Below are 25392 nucleotides of genomic sequence, written 5' to 3'. Positions count from 1 at the left end.
TCACTTTCTGCAAACCGTCTTCCTACACCTGCTACTAGCTGTAGATGACACATAAACTGTTCCATTTGATAGCACAACTGGAGCTCTGAAAGCTAAAGCACCCTAAGTAATGACATCTCTTGCAAAGCCTCTGTACACATTATCCCAGTGGAAATTAGCTGATTTTATAAATTATTTGAATTCTATCAGGTTGAAGGAAACGCGTGGCCCGTTAGGAAAACCGCATATCTGAAGAGATACTCTGTGAGTGCTTGTGATAGACTTTTAGAAACGGTTTAGAGGCACCATATGCTGAGCAAGCCAGTTTCAAAGTTATTCAATCAGAGATGATTACAAATTTAGCGCACCATATTGAATCCTGGCCAGGTCGTGTAAGCCTCAGTAAATATTTCAGCCAGAAAAATGACTGCAAAATACTATATGCCAGAATGACCTATTGCTAATCATTTAAATGGCTGTTGCTGCTTGTTGAACATTCTTTAAAAAAAAAATGTCAACATTTTTTTTTTGCATTAAACATCAGAAGAACTCATCCGATAATGAGAAGTGCATGCTACTGTACCTTCAGGAATTAAAATCAGATTCAGAAGATCAAACATAAGCAAGCATACAACATTTCAAATGTGTTTTAAGTGCACAAAAGAAAATGTATAAAATACTATTCTTAAAGAGTTTAAGGCAATTTTACTATTATCACTATTTTACTGAATTCCTGAGAGAATTTATGGCGTAAGATTGAATTTAACACTTTAATTTAATTCCTTAAATCCTCTAGATCTTAATGACAATTTAATCTATTTGCCAGCTCTTTTCTAAATAAAGCTTGAACTCACAAATTCCATAGAAATTATTTTGGTTTGTTATTATATATATATATATATATAGATTAATTCACATTCAATGGATCTAAAATAGTTTGGAAAGTTTACCCATGTTATCAGAAAACTGGTGTGGTAGAATTGCCACCATTGCCTGTAGAAGTTAAAACCATTGTAACTCTGTCATGACACAGTTTTCCTTGTAACTTGCATTAAGGAGAGATGTGATGTAATTACCTGAGAGAGATAAAAAAACACTTTTAATTTGAGCAAACTCAACACACAGGAATAATATCTGAAACACATAATCAACTAGAAGTTCATCAACCAATAAAAAGTACACCTCAAATATCAAACATTGTTTGCTGAAGAAATCGTACTCGGTTACTAACGTAACCTCGGTTCTCTCTAGAAGAGGGAACGAGTACTGCGTCGAAGAACGCTACGGGAAAGATATTTCTTTGTCGAGATTGAAGCCTAAAATTAATCCTTAATTTTGTAATAATGTAAAACGCTTTTCTGAAGCATACAACCTAGGCGGAGCAATACAGCTCACCCATTGGCTGCTCTGCCAGAAAAGCACAGCCTATGCGAGGCCAGGACGCTGACCAATGAGGACGCTTCGCGCCCTTCTGCGTCACCTGGGACAAACAGTCACCTGCGTCAAACAGGCGTGGCCTAGGCCTATAAATACGAGCATAGCTGTCTAACACGCCGATTTTCGTCAATGAAGCGACGCAGCGCGGACACGCACGGCCATGAGACGCAGTACTCGTTCCCTCTTCTAGAGAGAACCGAGGTTACGTTAGTAACCGAGTACGTTCTCTTACGTAGAGTTCTCTCGTACTGCGTCGAAGAACGCTACGGGAACCCCATGTAAAACGCCGTGCGTGCTCTTGGACCGACACAGACACCTAAGGGCGCGCGCGCCCTGGTATACAAGTGCCTACCCCAAGAAGTATAGGGAGAGCGGCTAAATTAGCATCATCCCTTTATAGTAGTGCCTCTTAAGGCATAATAGCATATATATGTAAATATAGATATATATGAGGGGTAATAGCATGCTCATGGGACACATTGTCAGTGAGTGATGCTTAAACATTGAAGTGACCTGGGCCGCACAGCGGGGCAGGAACACTTATACATATTAACACTGAAGTGACCTGGGCCGCAGCGCGGGGCAGGACACTAATACATAGTCTTCTAGACCGAGAGCAATTTAGCCTGCAACGCAGGAACCTCTAGGTTATAGAACCTAATAAATGTAGACGGGGAGGCCCAGCCTGCCGCCATACAGATATCTTGTAACGAGATTCCGCTATACCAAGCCCATGAAGAGGCCATGCCTCTTGTGGAGTGTGCTCTGATGCCCAAAGGGCATTCCAAACCTCTAGATGCGTAGGCTAGCGCAATGGCGTCCACTACCCATCGAGACAGACTCTGTTTCGTCGCGGCTCGCCCCTTGGAGCGTCCGCTGAACGAAACAAAGAGCTGCTCCGTCTGTCGAAAAACAGCGGAGCGGGACACATAAGCTCTTAATGCCCTGACCGGGCAAAGGGAGCTATTTCCGTCCTCTGAAGCCGGCAGGGCCGACAGGGAGATGACCTGAGCCCTGAACGGTGTGTTGAGGGACTTAGGCACGTACCCATGCTTCGGTTTCAATACGACTACAGAGTCGTTTGGCCCGAACTCCATACAAGAAGCTCTTACTGAGAGCGCTTGCAAGTCTCCCACACGCTTCACTGAAGCGAGAGCCAAAAGAAACACGGTCTTGAAAGACAGGTGTTTCATGTCAACTGAGTGAATAGGCTCGAAAGGGGCCCCTTTCATAGCGTTCAACACTGTAGAAAGGTCCCAAACGGGGACTGAAGGAGGCCTTGGAGGGTTTAACCTCCTGGCGCCTCTCAGGAAGCGGACCACCAGGTCGTTCCTGCCTAGTGAACGGCCAAGCGTTGGATTAACGAACGCTGATATGGCAGCCACATAGACTTTGAGCGTGGATGGGGTTCTTCCCTTATCCAATAGCTCTTGCAAGAAGGAGAGAATCTCCGGTTCTCCACACTGAAGTGGTGACAGACCTTGATCTGAACACCATCCAGAGAACACCGACCATTTGGAAGCGTAGAGCCGTCTAGTAGACGGAGCCCTAGCTTGCTCGATCGTGTCTAACACTCCTCTTGGGAGGTTAGCGGGTACCCGTTTATGGCCCATACGTGTAGGGACCAAAGCTCGGGGTGAGGATGCAGAATCGCGCCCTTGGCCTGTGAGAGGAGGTCTCTCCTCACTGGAATCGGCCACGGGGCAGTACTTTTCAGTCGCATCAAAGCTGGGAACCAGGTCTGATTCGTCCAGTATGGAGCAACCAGTAGTACCGAGCATCCGCTCTCCTTGATACGCTCCAGCACTTGAGGCAGGAGTGAGACAGGAGGAAAGGCATAGAGCGGACGGCGGGGCCAGACTCTGGCCAGCGCGTTCGCGCTCTTCGAAAAGAATTCTGGGCAGTGAGCGTTCTCCTGGTTTGCAAACAGGTCTATTTCCGCTCTGCCGAACCTTTTCCACAGCAGACGCACTGTCTGTGTGTGTAGGGACCACTCTCCCGTAGGAACATTGTTCCGTGAGAGTCTGTCCGGGCCTACGTTCAAGTGGCCTGGCACGTGTATTGCTCTTAACGAGCGCAGGTTGTGCTGGGCCCACACCAGTATGCGTTCCGCTAACCTGAATAGGTTTCGGGACCTCAGGCCACCCTGGTGGTTTATGTAGGCTACTACCGACACGTTGTCCGAGCGGACCAGGACGTGGTGTCCTTTTATCCGGGGACAGAAACGCCTCAGCGCAAAGTCCACCGCCATCATTTCCAGGCAGTTTATGTGCGGTAGTTTGGCTCGCTCTGCCCATTGGCCAAAGAGCGGTCTGCCGTCGAGCAGTGCTCCCCAGCCTGAGGTGGACGCGTCCGTGGACACCACCTTCAGGCTCGAGGAAGTCCCCAGGCTTACACCTGACCGGTACCAGTCTGACGCTCTCCATGGTGTCAGGGCTGAAATGCATTCCTGAGTGACCTTGAGGCGATAACGACCGTGTAACCATGCTCGGCGCGGTACGCGCGTTCTCAACCAGAACTGTAGTGGGCGCATGCGCAGCAGGCCCAACTGCAGCACTGTAGAGGCTGAGGCCATGAGGCCCAGCATTTTCTGAAATCTCCTGAGCGGCACTATGTGGCCGCTGCGGAAGGATTTCGCCATTTGCAGGGTATTTCGCCTGCGCTGTGATGACAGACGTGCTGTCATAGACAGTGAGTTCAGATCCAGTCCTAAAAAGGAGATCCTTTGACTGGGAAACAGTGAACTTTTCTCCCAATTGACTCTCAGACCTAAGCACTCGAGGTGATCGAGTATTTGCGTCTTGTGGTGAGCGAGTTCTGACGGCGATTGAGCTAGAATCAGCCAATCGTCCAAATAGTTCAGAATTCGAACGCCTCGGAGTCTCAGGGGTGCCAGCGCCGCGTCCATGCACACTGTAAATGTACGAGGTGCTAGGGATAGGCCGAATGGCAGGACTGTGTACTGATATGCCCGGCCCTCGAAGGCGAATCTCAAAAATCGCCTGTGACGTGACGCAATTTGTATGTGAAAATACGCGTCTTTCAGATCTATCGCCATAAACCAGTCTCCTCGGCGAATTTGCGCGAGGATTTTTCTGGTCGTGAGCATTCTGAACTTCCGCTTTGTTAGCGTTTTGTTCAGACGCCTTAGATCTAAAATGGGTCTGAGACCCCCGTCTTTCTTCGGTACCAGGAAATATCTGCTGTACAGACCCCCTTCGCTCTGAGCTTGAGATAAAGGCTCTATGGCCCCTTTGCTCAATAGCTTCGCTATTTCGGCTCGAAGTAGATGTGCTACTTCTGTTTTTACCGTGGTTTCGACTTTTCCCGTGAAACGGGGAGGGCGTCGATGAAACTGTAGCGAATAGCCTCTTTTTATAGTCTCTAGCACCCATTCTGAGACCCCGGGAAGTCTTTCCCATGCATGTGCACGTGTGACTAGGGGTTGAATGTAATCTGGGCCCTGGTCGCGAAATGGCGGCGACACGAGAGCAACCGTGTGCTGTAACATGGACGCCGTGGCGTCTGAGGCGGGGGACATGTTTAACACAGTATGCGTCCCGCGCGCGCTCGACTCTCTGAGTTGAGAGAGAGCACGCGGGGCGAGCCCTACGGGGCTCGTTATGTTTGTGAATAAACGTGGGCGCTTGGTGGCGGGCACATTTATAACACCGGGGACACTGTGTTTGTGTACTGACTGACCGTTCGTTAGTTTCGTTTTTACAGAAACCGCGGAACGTGCAGTGTGTAGTGGTTGTGGGCACTGGATAGTGGGCACGCTCACTACATGTAAAGCACAACCGGCATGAGCCGATTTTATGTGTGCAAACCCTGTGTTGAACGGGGCTGTGCTTGTGTGAATGAATGGGCACTGGGTGGGCATTGCAGTTACACACATTACACCATCGGCCTTGGCCGGAACACCAGAAATTAAACTCTTTTTTAGATTTATCTGGGTCGCCGTGAAAACGGCGTTTGTGTGCAGGCAAACGGGCTTTACGGCCGGTTTGTTGGCTGCTAAATACACTGGTACAAACACGGAACTTAGGGCTGTACAAGCGAAAATCTTTGGTGGAAGTCCGGCCGCAGCGGGACCCGAACACCGTCGTTTTCCTAGCAGGGCTAGGATGGCGCCGAGGCCTCGGGCTTGAGTGAGATCTTGGGCCGAGGACCACGCGGTGGCGGGCGGCGTCCGGCGGAGCGAGACCGTGGTCTCTCTCGGGCCTGTTGCTGCTGGGCCGGTGCGGCGGGCGCGGGGCGCTGCTGAGTTCGGGCAGGCGGCTGTTTAGGGCGGCCTGTTGCGGAACTGGAGCGCTTTGGCAGAAAATGTCTCATGGCCTGCGAAGTCTTCTGTACCTCGGCGAATCGGTCCGCGAAGTCCTTCACGGAGGATCCGAAGAGGCCAGTCGGTGAAATGGGAGCGTCGAGGAACGCAGAGCGCTCCGACTCCGCCATTTCGGAGAGAGTCAGCCACAAATGTCTCTCGGAAACAGTAGCTGAGGCCATAATCCTGCCGATGGCGTGTGCGGCGGACTTTGTAGCGCGAAGAGCGAGGTCTGTGGCGCTACGTAAGTCCGGAACACTGATCGCGCCCGGGCCTTCCTCGTCTAGCTTGCAGAGGAGGTTAGCCTGGTGGATTTGGAGCACCGCCATGGTGTGCAGCGCCGATGCAACTTGTCCGGCGGCGGAATACACGCGGCCGTTCAGAGCTGACGAAGTGCGGCAAGCTTTAGATGGTAGGACTCCCTTAGCCCGCCGTCCAGCAGAGGGTGGGCAAAGGTGAGTCGCTACAGCCTCCTCGACCGGAGGGAGAGCGTGGTAGCCTCTGTCTCGAGCACCGTCCACTACGGAGAATGCTGGCGAGGCAGAAGTACGTACTCTGGCTGAAAATGGCGCCTTCCACGATTTCGCTACCTCTTCGTGAAGCTCAGGAAGAAAGGGTGCGTGTCTGGAGGGGGGCGCAGCGCGGTCTCCAGCGAGGAAGCGGCCATCCAGCCGGTTGAGTGCAGGTTGTTCGGGCGTCGACCACTCGAGGCCGAGGCTCGATACGGCCTGTGTGAGCAGACGCATCAGCTCTGCTTCGATGCTGATCTTCCCTCCTCGACGTTCCGGAACGGCGGGGGAGGGGAGGTCCACAGAGCTCGCCCATCCCTCGCTCTCCGAAGCGAGAAGCGAACAGCAATCGTCATCCCCCTCTGATACGGCTTGCTGGTCGTCCTCCATAACGGACAAAGCGGCGTGCTGCGGCTGTTGTCCGTCGGTGAGCGACTCAAGCGACACGTTGAGAGGAGCTAGCGGCGGTGGCGGCGGCGAGCTCCTCGTGGAGGGAGGTTCCGGGACCCGCTGAGCGCGGCGCTTCTTACGGCGCGGCGCTACAGGGGGCGGTTGAGCAGTCTCGGCGAAAGATGCAAGGCGAGTCCGCAGAGTCGCGATTGGCATCATGTCGCAGTGATGGCAGCCGCCATCACCGAGAGCGAGAGCTGCATGTTCCTCGCCCAAGCAGGAAACACACAGTTCGTGGTGGTCCCCGTCGATGAGCGCGGCTTGGCAGGAGCCGCAGGAAACGCGAGACATCTTTAAAAAGACACTCGTTGCTCTTTTGTGAGGAAAAAATGTGTGCCGCGGTAGGCGAACACACACACAAAACACACACAAAACTGAAAGGATATTCCACGCCGGAGAAGCGCAGCAGGGAACGGCGGCTGAAGGCGGCGATGACCAGCGGCTTCAGGTAAGGGCTCGTCCTGCTGAGGTGCTTGTTCCAAACGGCTGTGGCGGCTCGAATCAATCCAGCGATGCGTGCAGCTTCGTTGAATTTAAGAAAATCGGCGTGTTAGACAGCTATGCTCGTATTTATAGGCCTAGGCCACGCCTGTTTGGGCGGGAGGTGACGCAGAAGGGCGCGAAGCGTCCTCATTGGTCAGCGTCCTGGCCTCGCATAGGCTGTGCTTTTCTGGCAGAGCAGCCAATGGGTGAGCTGTATTGCTCCGCCTAGGTTGTATGCTTCAGAAAAGCGTTTTACATTATTACAAAATTAAGGATTAATTTTAGGCTTCAATCTCGACAAAGAAATATCTTTCCCGTAGCGTTCTTCGACGCAGTACGAGAGAACTCTACGTAAGAGAACCTATGCTACAACAAAGTTATGAAATACATACGGTATGCTTTAAACTCTCTGATCAGCTTGACCTGTAGACTTGCAATGTAAATAGTATACTATATCTGTAAGATTATTTAATGTTTTTGGAAGAAGTCTCTTATGCTCACCATAAAGCTGGTTTTGTTTGATTTGATTAAAAATGAGAGATTATTACAAATTAAAATGTTTTCTATTTAATTTTTTTAAATGTAATTTATTCTTGTGATGGCAAAGCAGATTTTCCAACAGCCTTTACTGCAGACTGTCACATGGTCCTTCAGAAATCATTCTTATATGCTGATTGTTTTCTTATTATTATTGTAGTGAGTTTTTTTTTTTTTTGTGGAAACCATGATACTTTTGGGATATTCTTTTGGAATTACTCTCTGTAGTTACATTCTTAAAGTTATTTGGCTTTCATGCACCATGGAGTCAAGTAGAATAAGAGGGAGCAAATGTATTGCATGTTTCATCTGGAAATCTGGGTGGCCATTAATTTGCTTTGTAGATTTTTGTATGGAAGATCAAATACAAAAATACACACAAAAAAAGCTTTTAAGCTTTGGTTGAAGATAAAACATGATTCACAATGTGATGCATGCTATTAGTCACAGTATGCTGTGAAAAGCAGTTTCACAATAAGTGATTGCATCTTCCATGTATTTCAGCAGCATGTTTGTTAGCGTCTGTTGAATGTGTTATTTGAAATGGCTGATGATGATAAGATCTCTACACCTTGTAATAAATGGAACACACAATACTGACATGGAGGTGGCATTTAATAGCCATTTGGAAAGTCTATTAACCGAACCAAATGTATTTGGCCAACAGCAGTCCTATGGTCAGAAACATCTTAATGACAGATACAGTAGGCTACATGTAATTATACAGCTGTAAGGTAGACTAGAGCTACCTTGTGGCCCTTGTAGGCTTGGGCTCTGCTTAAATATATACAGCTGCTTTGGAATGCTTTCAGTGTCTTAAAGTTTTCCCCTATATTTTACTAATTCTTTGTGTCCCGTATAGGTTAGAAATTGTTATGTTTAAATATGTTTAACAAGTTCATTTGCCCATGCAATCTGTAAGATATTAGGTTTACCTTATTTGGCTTGCTGTCCACCAATGAGTGGCTCGATGAAGCAGCTTCAACTTGAGCTCTGATATACCCCCCACAGTGGCTTAATGTAGGATATGATTACGAAGGGCAAGGTACCTAAGATGAAGGTGGAGTTTGGGGAGGTGGAGGGAAGCTGGAACAGCTGATGCTAGAGTAAGCGGCTGCGGCTGTTGATTGAAAGATTAGATGGGCTCGCTCCTCCCTATCTTATGTTAAGGAACTTAATTTATATTTATGTGTGCAAAGATACTGTAATAAACCTATTGGGGAGGTCAGATTGTTACAGCTAGAGGCCTCCACTCTACAAAGCAAACAGGACCATAGAAGTAGAAACAATTATCTTTATTTAGTATAATTCATGCAGTTACCACACATGTCAGACTGGGTCAGGTTCTTGAAGTCCCAAACACAAATGCTAATCTGCCTGGGCGAACAACACCACGATGGAGCATGCTACACAGAAAACACTGCAATAAATAAAGCCCTACCAAAGCTAACAACCACGCAATAAATATAATAAAAAGCTAGAGGACACACCTCACCCCCAGAGGGCACTGCACCCATTCACAATGCACGTGAACTTCACACTGAAGATGCCCTCAGACTACTACAGAAGAATTTAGTTCATCAGAACCCTCCCACCCCGTCATGAAATGGATATACTGCCAGATTTAAAAATCACACACACACACACACACACACACACACACACACACAGTTAAACACTTAACTCTCCCAGGATGCGAGACCCTCCCCCGGGGTCTAGGCTTTGGCGCTGGTTGGCAATGGGAGAAGGCAGACACCAGTCCAGCGCTCGTGAGGCCTCCGGAACTGTAGCGGAAAACAGAGCACCCCTTACTGAGAAGCCGCGTCGCCCGCGCACTCCTATACCCACGTTAATCTACAGGTTAGCCCGCTACGCTATCTTCGCCGCCGGCAGCCCTAAATAGCATACGAACGGCACCCACCCCCCAACCTTGAGTGCAGCTAGGCGTTATCAACAACACACCGCTTCTCAGCCTCGCTCCCCTTCACTGAGCTCGTCTTTTTATTCTCACCCTCTCCTCCAAATTCACGCTCATCAGACATCAGGTGCGAACACTCACGTAACTCAACCCACTCTTCCACAAATCCCTCCCCCCCCACACACGGCAGTCATAACAATACATTTATCCAACGTCACTTCATTACACTCCCCCCACCCATAAGGCAGACTCGTCCTCGAGTCGAATTCAACACATTTCATAGTCCAAGGACCACACTGGTGCCCTCCTTAGTCGTCCCTGGCGTAAGTCTTTGGATAGCGATGCACCTTGCTGGGCCTCTCCGGTCATTGTAGAATGGCTAGTCATGGATGTTTGCATCTGCCCAGTGTGTGAAAATTCTTGACCACCTTGGTTCTGTGTGGCCGAAGCCGGCCGGTCTCTTTGCCCTTGTGATCCCACTAAGGCAGCACAGCTTCCTGGCACCTTGCTTGCTGCCCTTGTAGGTGTGACTGGGGGCACCGCAGATCTGGCCCCTGGCACTACCACCTCGCTCTCTCGACCCGCTGTAGAAGCCGAAGTCTGCAGCCAGGTCTCCTTAGGTGGGATGCCAGCTATCCGTGGGCTCTCTGCACCCTCTTGGTTGATAACCTCTGTTACAGAAGAAAGACATGGTTTAAGTCGGTTGAAGTGCACCACTATTTCTGTCCCTCCCTCAACTGGCACAAGTCTATACAGAACTTCGGTTATTCTCTCTGTGACTTTATAAGGCCCCTTAAACCTTCGTTGTAATTTTGGACAAAGCCCTCTCTTCCTAGCTTTCCCCCGAACCCACACCAATTCTCCTTCAGAATAATATTGGAAATGTGCTCTGAAGTCATATTCTCCCTTCTGTTTCACAGAGGCTCTTAGCTGATGGCCCCTTACCGCCTCTACCACTGTAGACAATGTCTCCAACAATCTAGACACATACTCTGAAGCGGAAGAGAATCTTTCCCCACCACCCAGGTTAAGCATAACATCCACCGGAAGGACTATCTCTTTCCCAAAAACAACTTTGTAGGGTGTAAACCCAGTGCTGGAGTGAACGCTGCTTCTATAGGCCATCATCACATAAGGCAACAGAATGTCCCAATTAGCTTGGTTATCATCTACAAACAGAGACAACATGGAGGCCAATGTTCTATTAAACCTTTCAACCATCCCATCAGATTGAGGATGGTACGGTGATGTCCTAGTCTTATGGATGTTCAGCAACTGGCACACTTCTTTAAATAACCTAGATTCAAAATTTCGGCCCTGATCCGTATGGATTATCCTGGGGGCTCCGAAGCGGCACACCCACTGTTCCACCAACAACTTGGCCACCGTCTCAGCTTCCTGATTAGGAAGAGGAAAAGCCTCTGTCCATTTGGAAAAGTAATCCCCAATAACTACAATATATTTGTTTCCTTTGGGGGTTTCGGGGAGAGGTCCCAAAATATCCAACGCCACCCGCTCATATGGCCTTAATGCTACCACCGATTGTAGTGGGGCCCGCCACTGTTTCCCCACAGCTTTTCTAGACCCACAATCCACACATTCGCTACACCATCGCTTAACATCCCCAAACCAGCCCAACCAATAGAAACGGTCTTTCACTTTTGCTTGTAGTTTCTGTATTCCCAAGTGTCCCCCCGTAATATCATTATGCAACTGTCTTAAAATTTCTGCCACCATTACAGTGGGAATAACCACTTGGACCTGGTTTGCAGCGTCCGAATTCGATGGGGGAAACCTCACCAACCGGGAGCCCTGCATTTGTAACTGGGACCATACCGGTGCATACTTTTGTAGATCGTCGGGTGGTTGCAAACAAGTCCCTCCCTCTTTTTTTAGAGCAATGATCTTTTGTAACTCGGCATCTTCCCACTGTGCCCGGGCCAACTCATCCCCTTCCCACCCTGGGGTTACATTGGTAGGCACATTTTGTACTGCCGCTATTACAGGCACCCCTCGTGTCTGTGGGGCTGGCTCCGGGGGCCCTGGAGTTGACCGGTAAGCAGGCAGCCTAGAAAGGGCGTCAGCATTAGCATGCCCTCGCCCAGGGCGGTGAACAATTTTATATTGGAAGCTTGCTAACTGCTCCACCCATCTGGCTAACTGTCCCTCTAAACCCTGGAAATTATGCAGCCACCTCAAGGAATTATGATCTGTTCGCAGGACAAATTCCTTACCCAACAGGTAATGTTTAAAATGCTTGATGAACGTGACCATACTTAACAATTCCTTCTTGGTTGTGGCATATTTTCTTTCCTGCTTAGTAAGGGCTCTGCTAGCATATGCTATAACATGTTCACCCCCCCCCTCTTCTTGTGACAACACAGCCCCAATACCTGCATCGCTAGCATCTGTATCTAAAACGAATGTTTTGGAGGGATCAGGATATATAAGAACAGGTGCTGACATTAAACTCAGCTTAAGCTGTTCAAAGGCTGTTTGGCATGCCTCTGTCCATTTAAAACGCCTGCCTTTCTCAGTGAGCTGGTGCAGGGGGCGAGCAATCTCAGCAAACCCCTTCACAAACCTCCGATAGTACGAGGCTAAACCCACAAAGCTCCTGACCTCTGTCTGATTTTTGGGCACCGGCCACTGACGCACAGCCTCCACTTTGGCGGGATCTGCTTTCACCCCCTTTGATGAAATGATATGTCCCAAATACTGCACCTGAGTGGCAAACAAGTTACACTTAGCGGGCTTGACTTTAAGGTTAGCCTGGCGTAGTTTTCTCAAAACTTCGTCCAGACGACCCAAATGTTCCTGAAATGTCCGTCCAAATATAATAATATCGTCCAAGTACACCAGACAGGTAGTCCACTGAAGATCTGCCAGCACCAGATCCATCAGTCGCTGAAATGTACTTGGACTATTGCAAAGACCAAAACTAAGGACATTAAATTCAAACAGACCTTGCCGAGTGATAAAAGCAGTCTTATATTTATCCTTAGGATCCAACTCCACTTGCCAGTAACCACTGGCTAAATCGAGAGTGGAGAACCAACAAGCCTTATTTAGACTATCAAGGGCATCATCGATCCGTGGCAACGGATACGCGTCCTTCCGGGTTACATCGTTTAACTTGCGATAATCCACGCAAAAACGGAGGCCGCCGTCACGCTTGCGTACCAAAACTACTGGTGCTGCCCATGGACTATGAGAAGGCTGAATTATGTTATTTGCCAACATTTGCTTTACATGGTCAGACACCTCATGTTGTAAATGGAGGGGAACACGGCGGGGTGGTAACTTCACGGGCTTCGCATCCCCTGTATCGATCTGGTGCAGTGTTAGGTGAGTTCTCCCCAAATCCCCCTCCCCCTCACTAAACACAGACATATTTCTCCGTAAAAGCTCACGAATATCTGTTAAGTCAGATGGAGTAAAATTCTTCTGATGCAACCCAAAATGAGCAATAAGCTTATCAACAGACCAAGGCTCATTTGGGCCATCCTCATCCTCCCCCATGCCCAAATGTTCAGCCCTACAGCCCACCTCGATGTCAGTATGTAAAGTTCCCAACCTCATACCCCCCTTTAATGTAAGGGCATCTTTAGTTACATTAATCACTCGTACCGGCAGTCTACCCCTTTCCACTGTACAGACCACCCGAGCGATCATTACATCACATTGATTGGATAATGTGTCTGATGGTTCCAACATACCCTCACAATGGGCCACGAAGGAATTATCCACCTTTCCAGCAATGATTGCCTCACTACGTGGGGGAATTACAGTGTCTTCCAAGACGATCACAGTCCGGGGTTTATCAAGATCTGCCGGAATAATCAGGGGAAACATTTTACCCATTATTCGACACTCCTTCTTACCAAAGTCCATAACAACCCCATATTTACTCAAAAAGTCAAAACCCAAAAGAATATCCTGGGAAGGCACATCAGCTACCAAAAACTCCACAATTAATGCCAATGAATCAAACTGGCAGACGGTTTGCCATTTTCCCAAAATCCCCATCAACCCTCCATTGGCTGCAGACACCTCACCATGATGTCCAGACAGTTCTGTTCCCCCCTTAGTGATTTCAAGCCAAAGTTGTTTTGGTATGACTGATAATGTTGCCCCACTATCTACCAAGAGAAGGGAGTCTGACGCACCTATTTTGGCTCCAATGTATCCAGAGCCACCCTGGTTGCTTGCAGAGGCCGCATATGTACCAAATCGCCGGGGGGCAGGCAGCGGGCCTACAGTGCCTGCCCCCTGTAGTTTCCCTGCAAATATGGGCAATCTCTTTTGATATGTCTTGTACACCCACACTCCCAACAACCACCCCCCGCCCCTCTGGCTCGATCTACAGACCCTTGGGAACCACTGTTCCTGGGCTCTCGTACAGGTTCCCTGGAAATTTGAGTGGGAGTGGGGTTTGCCATAGACTGTTGCATATTACTCACTGTTGTACGAAGAGATTTTACTTCCTGCCTCAACTCCTCCACCATTCCTAGCATCATTTGCATTTGTTCTTCACTTTTGGGTTTAATCTCAACCACTCCCCTTACTTTTGCATCAGGCATCAGACAGGTTTGCTCCATATTCCTAAGCAGCTCTAATTCAGAAGCAAGATCAATTGCATCTTCTAGGGTATTAGGTTTTGCTCTACGCAAGCTAATACGGAAGTCACCAGTTGCAAAATGTGTAAGAAACTGATCTCTTGCCAACATATCGCAAGTACAATTATCAGCTGTGGGGTAAGCTTTAGTAGCAAGACGCCGTAAAGCATTTCCGAATTCCCTTGCGGTCTCATTATGCATACGACGGCGGGCTGTAAATGTAGCTCTACTCCAGTCGCTACTGTCACAAGGCTCAAAACATCTAGCCATAGCGGCTTTCAGCAGCGCATAATTTCCTTTAGCCTCACCGGACAAACCACTATAAATATCTCTTGCACGCCCAGAGAGTAGTAGAGACATAAATTTAAGTTTTAAGGGTTCATCCCAATTATTTACATCAGCAGCCAGTTCAAATTGCTCTGACCAATCAGACCACTCCCGGCCTACACCAGTAAACGTCTCGGGCATAAACACTGGCCTCACCGTAGCTCTTAATGGACCCACCTCCCTTGCGCGGTCCACCTCAGGCCCAGCATTATCCTCCCCCTGTAACATTTTTGCAACAGTGTATAGGTTTTATAGGGTTCACAAAAATTAAGCAAGTCCCACCGCTGCCACCAGTGTAATAAACCTATTGGGGAGGTCAGATTGTTACAGCTAGAGGCCTCCACTCTACAAAGCAAACAGGACCATAGAAGTAGAAACAATTATCTTTATTTAGTATAATTCATGCAGTTACCACACATGTCAGACTGGGTCAGGTTCTTGAAGTCCCAAACACAAATGCTAATCTGCCTGGGCGAACAACACCACGATGGAGCATGCTACACAGAAAACACTGCAATAAATAAAGCCCTACCAAAGCTAACAACCACGCAATAAATATAATAAAAAGCTAGAGGACACACCTCACCCCCAGAGGGCACTGCACCCATTCACAATGCACGTGAACTTCACACTGAAGATGCCCTCAGACTACTACAGAAGAATTTAGTTCATCAGAACCCTCCCACCCCGTCATGAAATGGATATACTGCCAGATTTAAAAATCACACACACACACACACACACACACACACACACACACACACACACAGTTAAACACTTAACTCTCCCAGGATGCGAGACCCTCCCCCGGGGTCTAGGCTTTGGCGCTGGTTGGCAATGGGAGAAGGCAGACACCAGTCCAGCGCTCGTGAGGCCTCCGGAACTGTAGCGGAAAACAGAGCACCCCTTACTGAGAAGCCGCGTCGCCCGCGCACTCCTATACCCACGTTAATCTACAGGTTAGCCCGCTACGCTATCTTCGCCGCCGGCAGCCCTAAATAGCATACGAACGGCACCCACCCCCCAACCTTGAGTGCAGCTAGGCGTTATCAACAACACACCGCTTCTCAGCCTCGCTCCCCTTCACTGAGCTCGTCTTTTTATTCTCACCCTCTCCTCCAAATTCACGCTCATCAGACATCAGGTGCGAACACTCACGTAACTCAACCCACTCTTCCACAAATCCCTCCCCCCCCACACACGGCAGTCATAACAATACATTTATCCAACGTCACTTCATTACAATACATTTTGGAATGTTACAAAAAGTTAGATTTCAAATAATGTTTTTAAACTTTCTTCATAAAATAATCCTGAAAAAAGTATGGTTTCCACAAAAATATTAAGCAGCAGAACTCTTTTCAACATTAATAATAAGAAGAAACATTTCTTGAGTACCAAATCAGCATATTAGAATGATTTTTGAAAGATTATGTGACACCGAAGAGGGGATAAATGGCGGCTGAAAATTCACAGGAATAAATGTAATTTTAAAATATATTGAACTAGATTTTTTTTTAAATCGTCAAATTTCACAGTATTACCGTTTTTACAGTATTTTTGTTAAAATAAATGTTGCTATACTGCTGTATATAGTGAGCATAAGAGACTTTCAAAAACATTTAATTTGCTTTTAACATTTAATCAGTTTAACATTTAAACATTTAGCAGTTTGATAATGCTCTGAAACCCCCACCCCCCCAAAAACAAACAAACAAACAAACAAAAAACAATAGAAGATGCATTCGTTACTAAGTATTGATTTTTTTTTTAAATATAGCCTAATAGAAGACTCAGCATTGCATTGTAAGCTTAGTAACACGTTAACATTATTGAAATGGAAGTCAGTCTTCTGTGTTTTCTGCCTGTGTTCTCTATGCACAAGAGAGACAGCTGTATGTAGGCAGTAGCCAGCTCAGGTTTTGGAACAGAGCCATTGTGTTTCAAACTCTGTGCAGGCTCTGCACACTCCAAGAATGACAACAGAAAAGCCTTGCATGCTGTTTGATGCATGGTGAGTTTGTCATTGAGATTCTTCATCACATGTTTATGGTCTCAAAACAGGAAGACTCTCAACAAAAAAAGCTGGGGATCGTGCTTCTACATCACTTCTTACCAGTACTTCTAACAGAAGACCGGAGGGCACTCAACTTCCACACCCTCTCTGCCCAGCTGTAGGAACGAGACACCTCTCACTTAAAAGCGCTGGCGGTTTGGCTACTTTATAATTCAACCTCATTTGTTAATGGGATAATTCACCGATTAGCATTAAGCTTTGTATCAGTAGAAAACCTGTAGCATTTTTGAATTACCGTGCTTCCCCCCCCCCCCCCCCCCCATCTTACCTTCAGCATCATCTGAGTATTTCCTGACCAGAGGCTAAAAACTACAGCCAGTAGAAGGAGATAGTTCTGCATGTTTTCAACCCGCCCATAAAGGGGGGGATCTCACTCACAGAATGTACAAACAGTGTCAGCCATCTTTTTTTTTTAAGCTAACAGGCTCTTGCTCTGTGGAGAAAGCTGAGTAGCAGGGGTGACCATACGTCCTCTTTTTCCTGGACATGTCCGGCCGGGATTGCCCGGGTTCTTCCTCCCGACCGCCAAGCAGGTCTCTCCCGCTCCCCCATGAGCCGCACATCGGACCCGCTCACCAGACTAGACCTCGAGATCACCCAGAATGTCCGGTACTCGGCTCCTGCTTTCCACAGTCGCCATTCACTACGCCTACATTATTACATTATTTGACACTGACACGTACGTGCCAGCTTTGCAGGTCATGCATTCTGCCTCACAATGCTAAAACGCACATCAACCGATCACTTGTTTCAGATTCACCACTCGGAATTAATTCAGTCCGATTGAAACAAAAAGCGTGCATGTAAACATAATGAATGGCGACCGCAGAAACCAAAAGCCGAAATCCGGCACGAATCCGACGCTCATGGTCACCCGCACGAGCCACAACACAGCGAGGAACAGCCGCGGATGAGGAACCAGAGGTGGCCGGAGCAGCCGCTGCAGCAGAGGAGCGAGACCTGCCCGGTGGTCAGGAGGAAGAGCACGGGCCGACTCGTTACGGAGATTTTTGATAAAATGGCGCCTTTTCAGTTTCGAGTCAACTAGCAACCTATTTGTATCAATTCTTTCGATACTGGCCTCTGTAACCGGTAGGCGTGGCCTCGTAGTGCATTATAGGAGTTGTTGTCTTTCATCCACAATACATTTTCTGGCTTTTCTCAGTCTAGAAGGCACCAACTTCTAAACTAATTTCACATTTCTACTAACATACATGACCCAATTTAAATACACATTCATCTTTCCAGCAGTGAAGTACAGTTTCCAGCAGTGTTGTACCTTACTTTAAGACATCATTGTCAACCAACTTTGCATAAACAATCCAGAGAGTAACATTTCCATAGGGTCTACCTATCATGTGGGTTATCTCACTGACTCTCACATAACTGACTCAACAGACTGTTGCATAGCTATTAACATCGTAAATCTAACATTTATAACACTATATTTGACATATTTCCCTCTTCTGAGCAATGTGATCAATCATTGATCAATCAATTATTTTGCTATTGGGGTAAATGTGAAGACAACAATTTCAATTGTATTTGTTGTAGTTTCTATTCACCAATATATAAGTTTTCCCAACTATGATGACCTCCGCTTCTAAGTACCCAAGAAATGCAAAAAGGGTCCATACAATATCCAAAGCACTGATCTTCTGGATTTTATGGTGACTAACTTGGGAATGCCTGCCTAAACCTGTCTACTTTAGAAGCTGTAAAGCTTTACATTGATGGCCCAAAGTGACAGACCCTAGGGGGCCTTTTATATTACTTTATTTATTAATTTGTCTTTGATGACTAAAAGCATATAAAGATCAGTTAAAGTCAAACTTGAATTGACTTACAAATGGCTATAAACTTATAAATGTTTTGAAGTGCTACTTATATAACAATGTTTTCGGGAAAATGGCTGGAGAGATTAAGTACTATAAATGCGACTTACTTTCCCCTTAATGCTTTGAAAAACCCGGCCAAGGTCAGACTGATGCAGTTATGCATTAATGGATTTATCTGTCGGATGTCAGAAAGATGTGGAAATACAAGTCATATTTGCAGCTAGGTTTCCTTTTTTATTTTTAGATACTTCTAAAAATAGCATCTGCTCTCTATTGTATAAGGTTAGTAGGCATTGTGCAACTGAAACCAATCTGTGTGGTATTTACTCTGGAACTGGTTATATTGAAAATTCTGTTCATGAAGAAGCTCCTCAGCTGCTTTTGGTTGTTATTGTTGAAATCTTGAAAAAAGTGAGGTTTGTGAAAAATGCAAAGTCTGAGAAAATAGTTTTTACTTGGAGTTCTATAGGTGGTTTGTTTCCCATTAGCCTCTAGGTTTCATTTTTAAGAGGGGGAGTGTTATTGTAGGTGACACAAGCTTGACGTCACATAATACTAGCAGGTGCTACAGGCAACCTGCCCATTCTGTGACTGGCCACAGAGGAGTTCCTGTCAGCTCTTCTTACCATGCAGTCTTTGCCCTGCTTTTGTTTATTTACAAGGCAGATGAAAGGTCTGTTGCAAAACACTGGCTGAGTACTACGGCTGGAAATTGTTCATTTGCCAGGACAACCATGAGCTAGTTAAATCGTAGCTATATCGGAGATGTTTAAATGTGTTTAACACAGGTGGCTGAAGTCCCTGGAGCTGCAGTTGATGGAGATTTAGCACTGATATGTATTTCTTTAATCACATCTCATTCAATACTGCAGCAACATTACAACTGAGTAACTATTTTCCAATGTTATATTAAAAGCCATTAGTTTAATCATAGAAGCAGTCCGTATTGATATAAATGTTCTTTCATATTAGTAACGGCATGAATAATCTATAGGAGTGTAGCTAATGTTGCATTCTTTTCCTGCTTCAAGACAGTGTGTAAATGGAAATTCCTGGCTGTGGGGGAGCTTAAATGAAGCTTTACAGTGACTTCTGAAATTGCCTCTTTTGTCTTCTTATTTTTTCAGTTGTCACTCTTTTCACAGCTTTCAAAAAAAGAAAAGAAAAAAAAGGCCATGGGGCATACTGATACTGCAGACCATAATACTGGAGAATTATATCTGTTAGCCTTTCCTTTCACAGTCTCACAGTTGGTGCAGGACCCCCGGAAAGTACATACAGTACACGGCTAAAATTCATGTCCAGCCTAGGAAAATTTACATCTTCACCCTTTATTCAAATATAATAAAAAAAAGTTTTTATGATTTTGTAAGCGGAGTCATTAATGTTTTTATTTGAGACATTGCAATGAAACATGCCAAACTGAGAGTACATCTTTTTTTTGGACAGGCTGTCATTATGAACCCATGCAAAAATAAGAGAAAAACAAAAAATAATAATAACTGATTATTTTGTAGTCAATTTATGCTTTTTCCTGTGAGCTTTTTATGCAGTTTTTGTCATGTGAGCTGTAGTTTTCTCATATTTAAAACTTTAAAAATATCCACATCCCTTCCCTGGCAAAGGCTGTGATTTAATCAAATAAACCTATGCGCTGCGTGTTACAGAGTGAAACGCGTCACTGTGTCGTGTTCTTATAAGAGAGCAGCTCATTATCTGCTGGTATTTGCCGCAGATTAGAGCGGCTCGATTCACAATGCTGCATGCTTCACTATATAGTAATATTTCATTTATTTATTTTAAATTGCATTTTAAATAAAAATTCTTAATTTTAATATTATTCTTTTTTTTCTTCCAAAATATACGTGGTCCTACTAATTACAATCTGGAACTGGTCCATATTTATGTTTAATATATATATATATATATATATATATATAGCAGACTTATTTGAAGCATTGGCCAGAATTCAAAATAAAGCTTCAGTTGAAATATAGCTGAAGACAATAGAAGTGTGGACATTCTGCTAAAATTCTTGTTCTGATAAATGTATATTTTGTGTTCCATTTGAAGGAAAAGTTGTAAAAGTTTGGAACAACAACATTAACAACAGCTTACAACAGATTTCTCACTTTTGGATTAACTATCCCTTTGAGCCTTTCTTGATGTTGAATGTAAAATATCGCATGGCATTGTTTCTGTGCAAAACAGAGCTTTCTTTTTGTTCAGTCGTTAATCTAGTGTGTGTGTACTTTTCTGTTAGAGTTTAATTTTGTGATGGACCAGTGAGAGCTTTTGAAGGATACAATATGGAGGTGAACTGAAGGGAGACCAAAAATAAAAATGTGCCTTCAAAACTAAAGCCTTTTTCACACTCCTCCAATCACATGGAAGCTTTGTTCACAGACAACAGCACAGCCAAAAGAACCATTTAACAAATGCTTTTCCCATTTTAAAACCTTGTAAAATGGGTTTCCTTGGTAGTTTTAATTTTACCTTCCAGGTTATCTCAGAATGAAAGATTAAATTTTCAGAAGGGCCGATATTAAATAAACATATGTCAAATGGAGGGGCCAGAATATAATTGAATGAGATAATGTGCTGGATGAAAGAAAATTACAAATCATTACCAACAATGTTTGAGGAAATAAAGGTGTTTTTGCCGTCCCTAATGAAAAATATTTAATGCGGCTTACATTAAAAGCTATTGATGTGCCCTGATTACACTCAAAGTTTAGGCCCACCGTTCAATGCGTAAAACGTTAATTCGCATTACTCTTTCAGAGGAGCAGGCCTCCACACAGAGAGGGGGAACTTACAATATGCTTTCCAATATGGTGTGATGAGTGAAGTGTCATCTGTAAATTGTTCTACATCAAATCTGCCTTATTGATTTCTGTCTGTTGGTCTGAAAATCTTGTACCGTTTGGCTCCTCGCGCTCTGGAGGAGAATTATTACTTTTTCATCAGCTCATGGATATTTCATCTTTATTCCTCCTCCAAATGCATTGCCAGCTGCTCAGTGAGATGGGTAATATGCCCTGGTCACGTCGATCATACGAGGCAAATAAAGTCTTGGTGCCAGTGTTAGACATTGAACAGACAAGCTGTGCATGTTGCAGCCTTCCTTGGAGCAAGCCGCTCTTTGCAACTTGACACCTGTCATGAAAGTGCTTACATCTGTTTCGCTTCTGAGCACGGAAAATAATTAACACTGTTTCCAAAGTTGTTAATAATGAAAAATGATCACTGTAATTAATGATATCTGCCACTCTTTATCCTCTCTCTTCTTCCTTTTTTCCCCTCTGCCACACTGACAGAACATTAACTGGAAAAGATCTGCGCTGTTCATACTGTGTTATTGTTGGACAACTATTTATGTTACTGTTATAATATGAAGGATCAGTCAATTTCTTACTTTTAAAATAAAAATAATTAGGCTTTAGTAAAGGGTTATAGGACATGCATTGTGATGTTTTAGTGCAGGAAAAGGCTTTTCCATACTGTTTATCATATGCATCGCCTGGGGAGTGAGAGAACCACCTGGTGTGCCAGCAGCTTGACTGGAAAATGTTTCTTAGAGAGGAAACTTCTCTCAAGGAAGGACCAGATTTTCTTCGCACACAAAGAAATTAGGCATTAAATCTAGAAACAGTTACAGTTTCTGTCGGACCATTTTTTTTTCCTAATGGAAGAATGGAATTTAATGATTACCGGTAACTTCAAAAAAGTAACTTATTAATACACATATTTTTGTCTTAATATTTTGATTGTGTGGTAACCATTTTATAAAAGCAATAATGTACTCGAGGTGTTCTGTATTTTAAATACAGTCACGGCTGATGGGTTCCTAACAACGCCCTTCAGCCATGACTGTATTCACAATACAGCACGACCTCTCGTACCTTATTGTTTAATGCTGCTTATAGGCCTGGTTTCACAGATAGTGCTTAGATTAAACCAGGAATAGTTCAATTAGCACATTTAAGTATAGCTTTTGAATGTGTCCTAGAAGAAAACGTTACTGGTGTGCATCTTGACACAAAACAATGGCAGTGACATATTTTAAGATATGCCAGTGCAAGTCGTTTTCAGTTAAAACAGTTCACACATGCATTTTAGTCTGGGACTAGGCTGAAGCCTTGTCTGTGAAACCAGGGGATAATACAGTTTGTTGGGGGAAAACTTGCCCTACAGTACTTGAATGAGAACCATGTCATGTTATGTTATGGATACGATGCAGATTGTAAATCTAAATCTTAAATAATTATCTCAAATATCTAAATCACATGTCAGTAAATTTAGCAGGAACAAGGATGGAAGTCAGCAATGACAACTGGTTAATGTCTCATGCCTCAGCCTCCAAATTTAATGAATCGAACAGTGAGACTCACCATCTAACAGTGTGTGGATTGTGGGCATCTAAAGTACTTAATATAGAGCGCTGTAAGAAAGTATGATTGAATACTTTTTTATACGTATTTATGTTTAAATACTTAAGATCACAGAAAATAATTGTTTATAAACTGTTCCATGTTTTAGTCAAATTTGACTTGTACCCACTTCCCAGATAACTACAATTCTCAAACATGGTGAGTGTTACAGTATTTGCCATTTAACGAACACTTTAAATTCAGGCACATTACATTCAGGCACTTTACATTCAAGACATTTTGCTTAATTGCAGGAATCCCCTCGAGCCATTTGGGGTTGGATGCCTTGATCAAGGGAACAGTGAAAAAAAAAACACATTATAACAGTCTCATTACCTTTTTAGTTCCTGGGTCACCCCTACTCTGTTTTGAACTTGTAGCCTTTGCATTAACCCAGATCTTTAACTACTGGAGTACCACTGCCATAAAACATTGTCCATCATATGTTATTATCTCTTATTATAACATACAGTAACTGTCACTGACTGCGGTTTCATTTTATGGGACATATACAATCCCTCTGTCATCTCTAATAGAAAAAAAAAGTGAAAGGGTGATGATGAGGAGAAGAGAATCAGCTACCCTGATCATGTTCCAAAATAGTTATATGGGGGAGAAAAAAGAAAATGATGCATCTCCTGGCTGAGCCAGAACCACAGATGGAGATGCTGACAAGTACGAAATAAAGTTTAGTGTGAAAATAAATCATTACATGAAGCACTGGCAAAAAACTAAATTAAAATGCCATTGAAAATGTCAAGCTTTTCTAATGTGTAATATACCATTCAAAAGTTTGGACACACCTGTGTCACCAGTTTTTCTTTATTTTTTTTAACATTGTACTGTACAAAAATACTGAAGACATCCAAACTATGAAAACACGTACGGAATTATGTAGTAAACAAAAGTGTTAAACAACCCGGAATATGTTTTATATTTCAGGGGCTGTTTACGCAACACTGTTTTCAACGAAAAACTTAAAACTTTTTACGCGTTTTTGTCACAGTTCTGCAAGAGAAAGGACCCAGATGCAAATGAGCAGACAAGGGGATTTTATTTACAAGACAGAAGCCTTGAGACAGCAGGGAGAGTGAAGTGTGAACCACAGTTCAAACAGTAGGGCAGGGCAGACGACACGACAACAGGCAGGATGGGTGACCACTGAGACCGTCAGTAAGATGGCGATGACGTGAGTGCAATAGAGGCAGCTCTGAAGGAAAGACCAGGCAGGAACACAAGGAACTCATAGCTTGATGTAGATCTCAGATGTAGCACCAGTCTTGCCACTAGGTAGAGGCTCACAGAACCAAAGGCTTGACACAGGGGTTAGATAGCTGCACCTGTCAGGCAGTTAAGAGTCAGTGGCCAGGGAACTCGGGATACAGGGCTGGAACACACAGAAGAATATAAAAGACGAGACTCAAGACAAGACAGACAAGATATAGCAACAATGTCAAGAGAACGTCTCGGTAAGGTATGTAACCCTAGTCGGACGTACCGTACTGATTGGGATCGCTTTGAGAGACCAATCTATTTCAAGTGTAATAAAACGAGCCAATGCACATTGGCATGCGGTAATTGTATCAGCTGCTCTGCATCGCAGCGAGAGCATATAATGACCAGCAGGTGCGTCGCATCTTTGTTTTTCTGCTGAGTGGAGCGCGGAGTCAGCGGTGGTCGAACAATAGTGGTGATGGGACTACGTCTCCGTTCCTTCCTTCAGGGAACGAGGGTTATAACACTAAGAAAGTGTGCCCTTTCAGTGGAAAGGGAGACGCTTCGAAAGCCACATCCTGCCTGTAGGGAGGTATCATGTTGTGGAGGTTACACATATGGACTGGGCGTTTCCTGGCAGTACAGCATATGGAATGTCACTGAGGTGGCTCCGGCCTATAGCAGGGGGGAGACAACACCGGTCAGAGACAGCAGAGCGGGCTCTGCCAAGGGAAAGCATGGTTTGTCTTGGGATTGATACGCCAAGACGATGGCATCCACTATCCAGTGGGCCAACCTCTTCTTGGAGAACGCCTTTCCCTTCTGCTGGCCTCCATAACAGATGAAGAGGGAATATAGGGAGGGCAAGGCGGATTCAGTCAACTGCATCGTGATGTGAGGCAATAGAGGCAACATACACTTTGAGGGTGGAGGGAGAAAGCCCTCGCTCCAACCCATCTTGCAGGAAGGAAAGCACAGTGCCGATCGAACATCTTCGGGGGTCTTCTCGGTGAGAAGAACACCACTCAATGAACAGGTTCCATTTCAGGGCATAAGCATGCCTCGTAGAGGGTGTTCTCGCAGAAGTGATGGTGTCTACGACAGCTTGTGGTAGATCACCGAGAACCTCCGCGTCCCATGCAGTGACCAGACATGGAGTTTCCATAGCTCTGGATGCAGGTACCATATGATGCCCCGTCTCTAATAGAGGAGGTCCCCCCTGAGAGGAATGGGCCAGGGAAGGGCT

The 25392-nt window shown here is 45.3% G+C and overlaps 1 protein-coding gene and 1 long non-coding RNA gene across 2 annotated transcripts in view; one reads left to right on the top strand and one right to left on the bottom strand.

The window, feature by feature from the left end:
• LOC307007154 overlaps positions 1–25392 on the top strand; it is an 84129-nt gene that overhangs the window by 14245 nt on the left and 44492 nt on the right. The window lies entirely within an intron of this gene.
• Positions 9899–13902, bottom strand: LOC307007203 (uncharacterized protein). Its single transcript, XM_079628960.1, has 2 exons — positions 13357–13902; positions 9899–10308 (listed from the first exon to the last, which is right to left on the bottom strand). Exons 1-2 carry the CDS (start codon positions 13664–13666, stop codon positions 9905–9907), a joined length of 714 nt encoding a protein of 237 aa, XP_079485086.1. The 5' UTR covers positions 13667–13902; the 3' UTR covers positions 9899–9904.

The sequence above is a fragment of the Phoxinus phoxinus genome (assembly GCF_949152265.1).
Source record: "Phoxinus phoxinus genome assembly, chromosome: 11".
Taxonomy (NCBI): Eukaryota; Metazoa; Chordata; class Actinopteri; order Cypriniformes; family Leuciscidae; genus Phoxinus; species Phoxinus phoxinus.
Note: the sequence above shows the minus strand (reverse complement) of the source record. Positions and strands in the feature narration are given on the sequence as shown.

Coding starts and splice junctions, on each gene's coding strand:
- LOC307007203 (XM_079628960.1), bottom strand. CDS start 13,666: ATGGGGATTTTGGGAAAATGGCAAACCGTCTGCCAGTTTGATTCATTG. Junction 10,309..13,356: donor CTTCGTGGCCCATTGTGAGG/GTATGTTGGAAC, acceptor CTTCTGTAACAG/AGGTTATCAACCAAGAGGGT.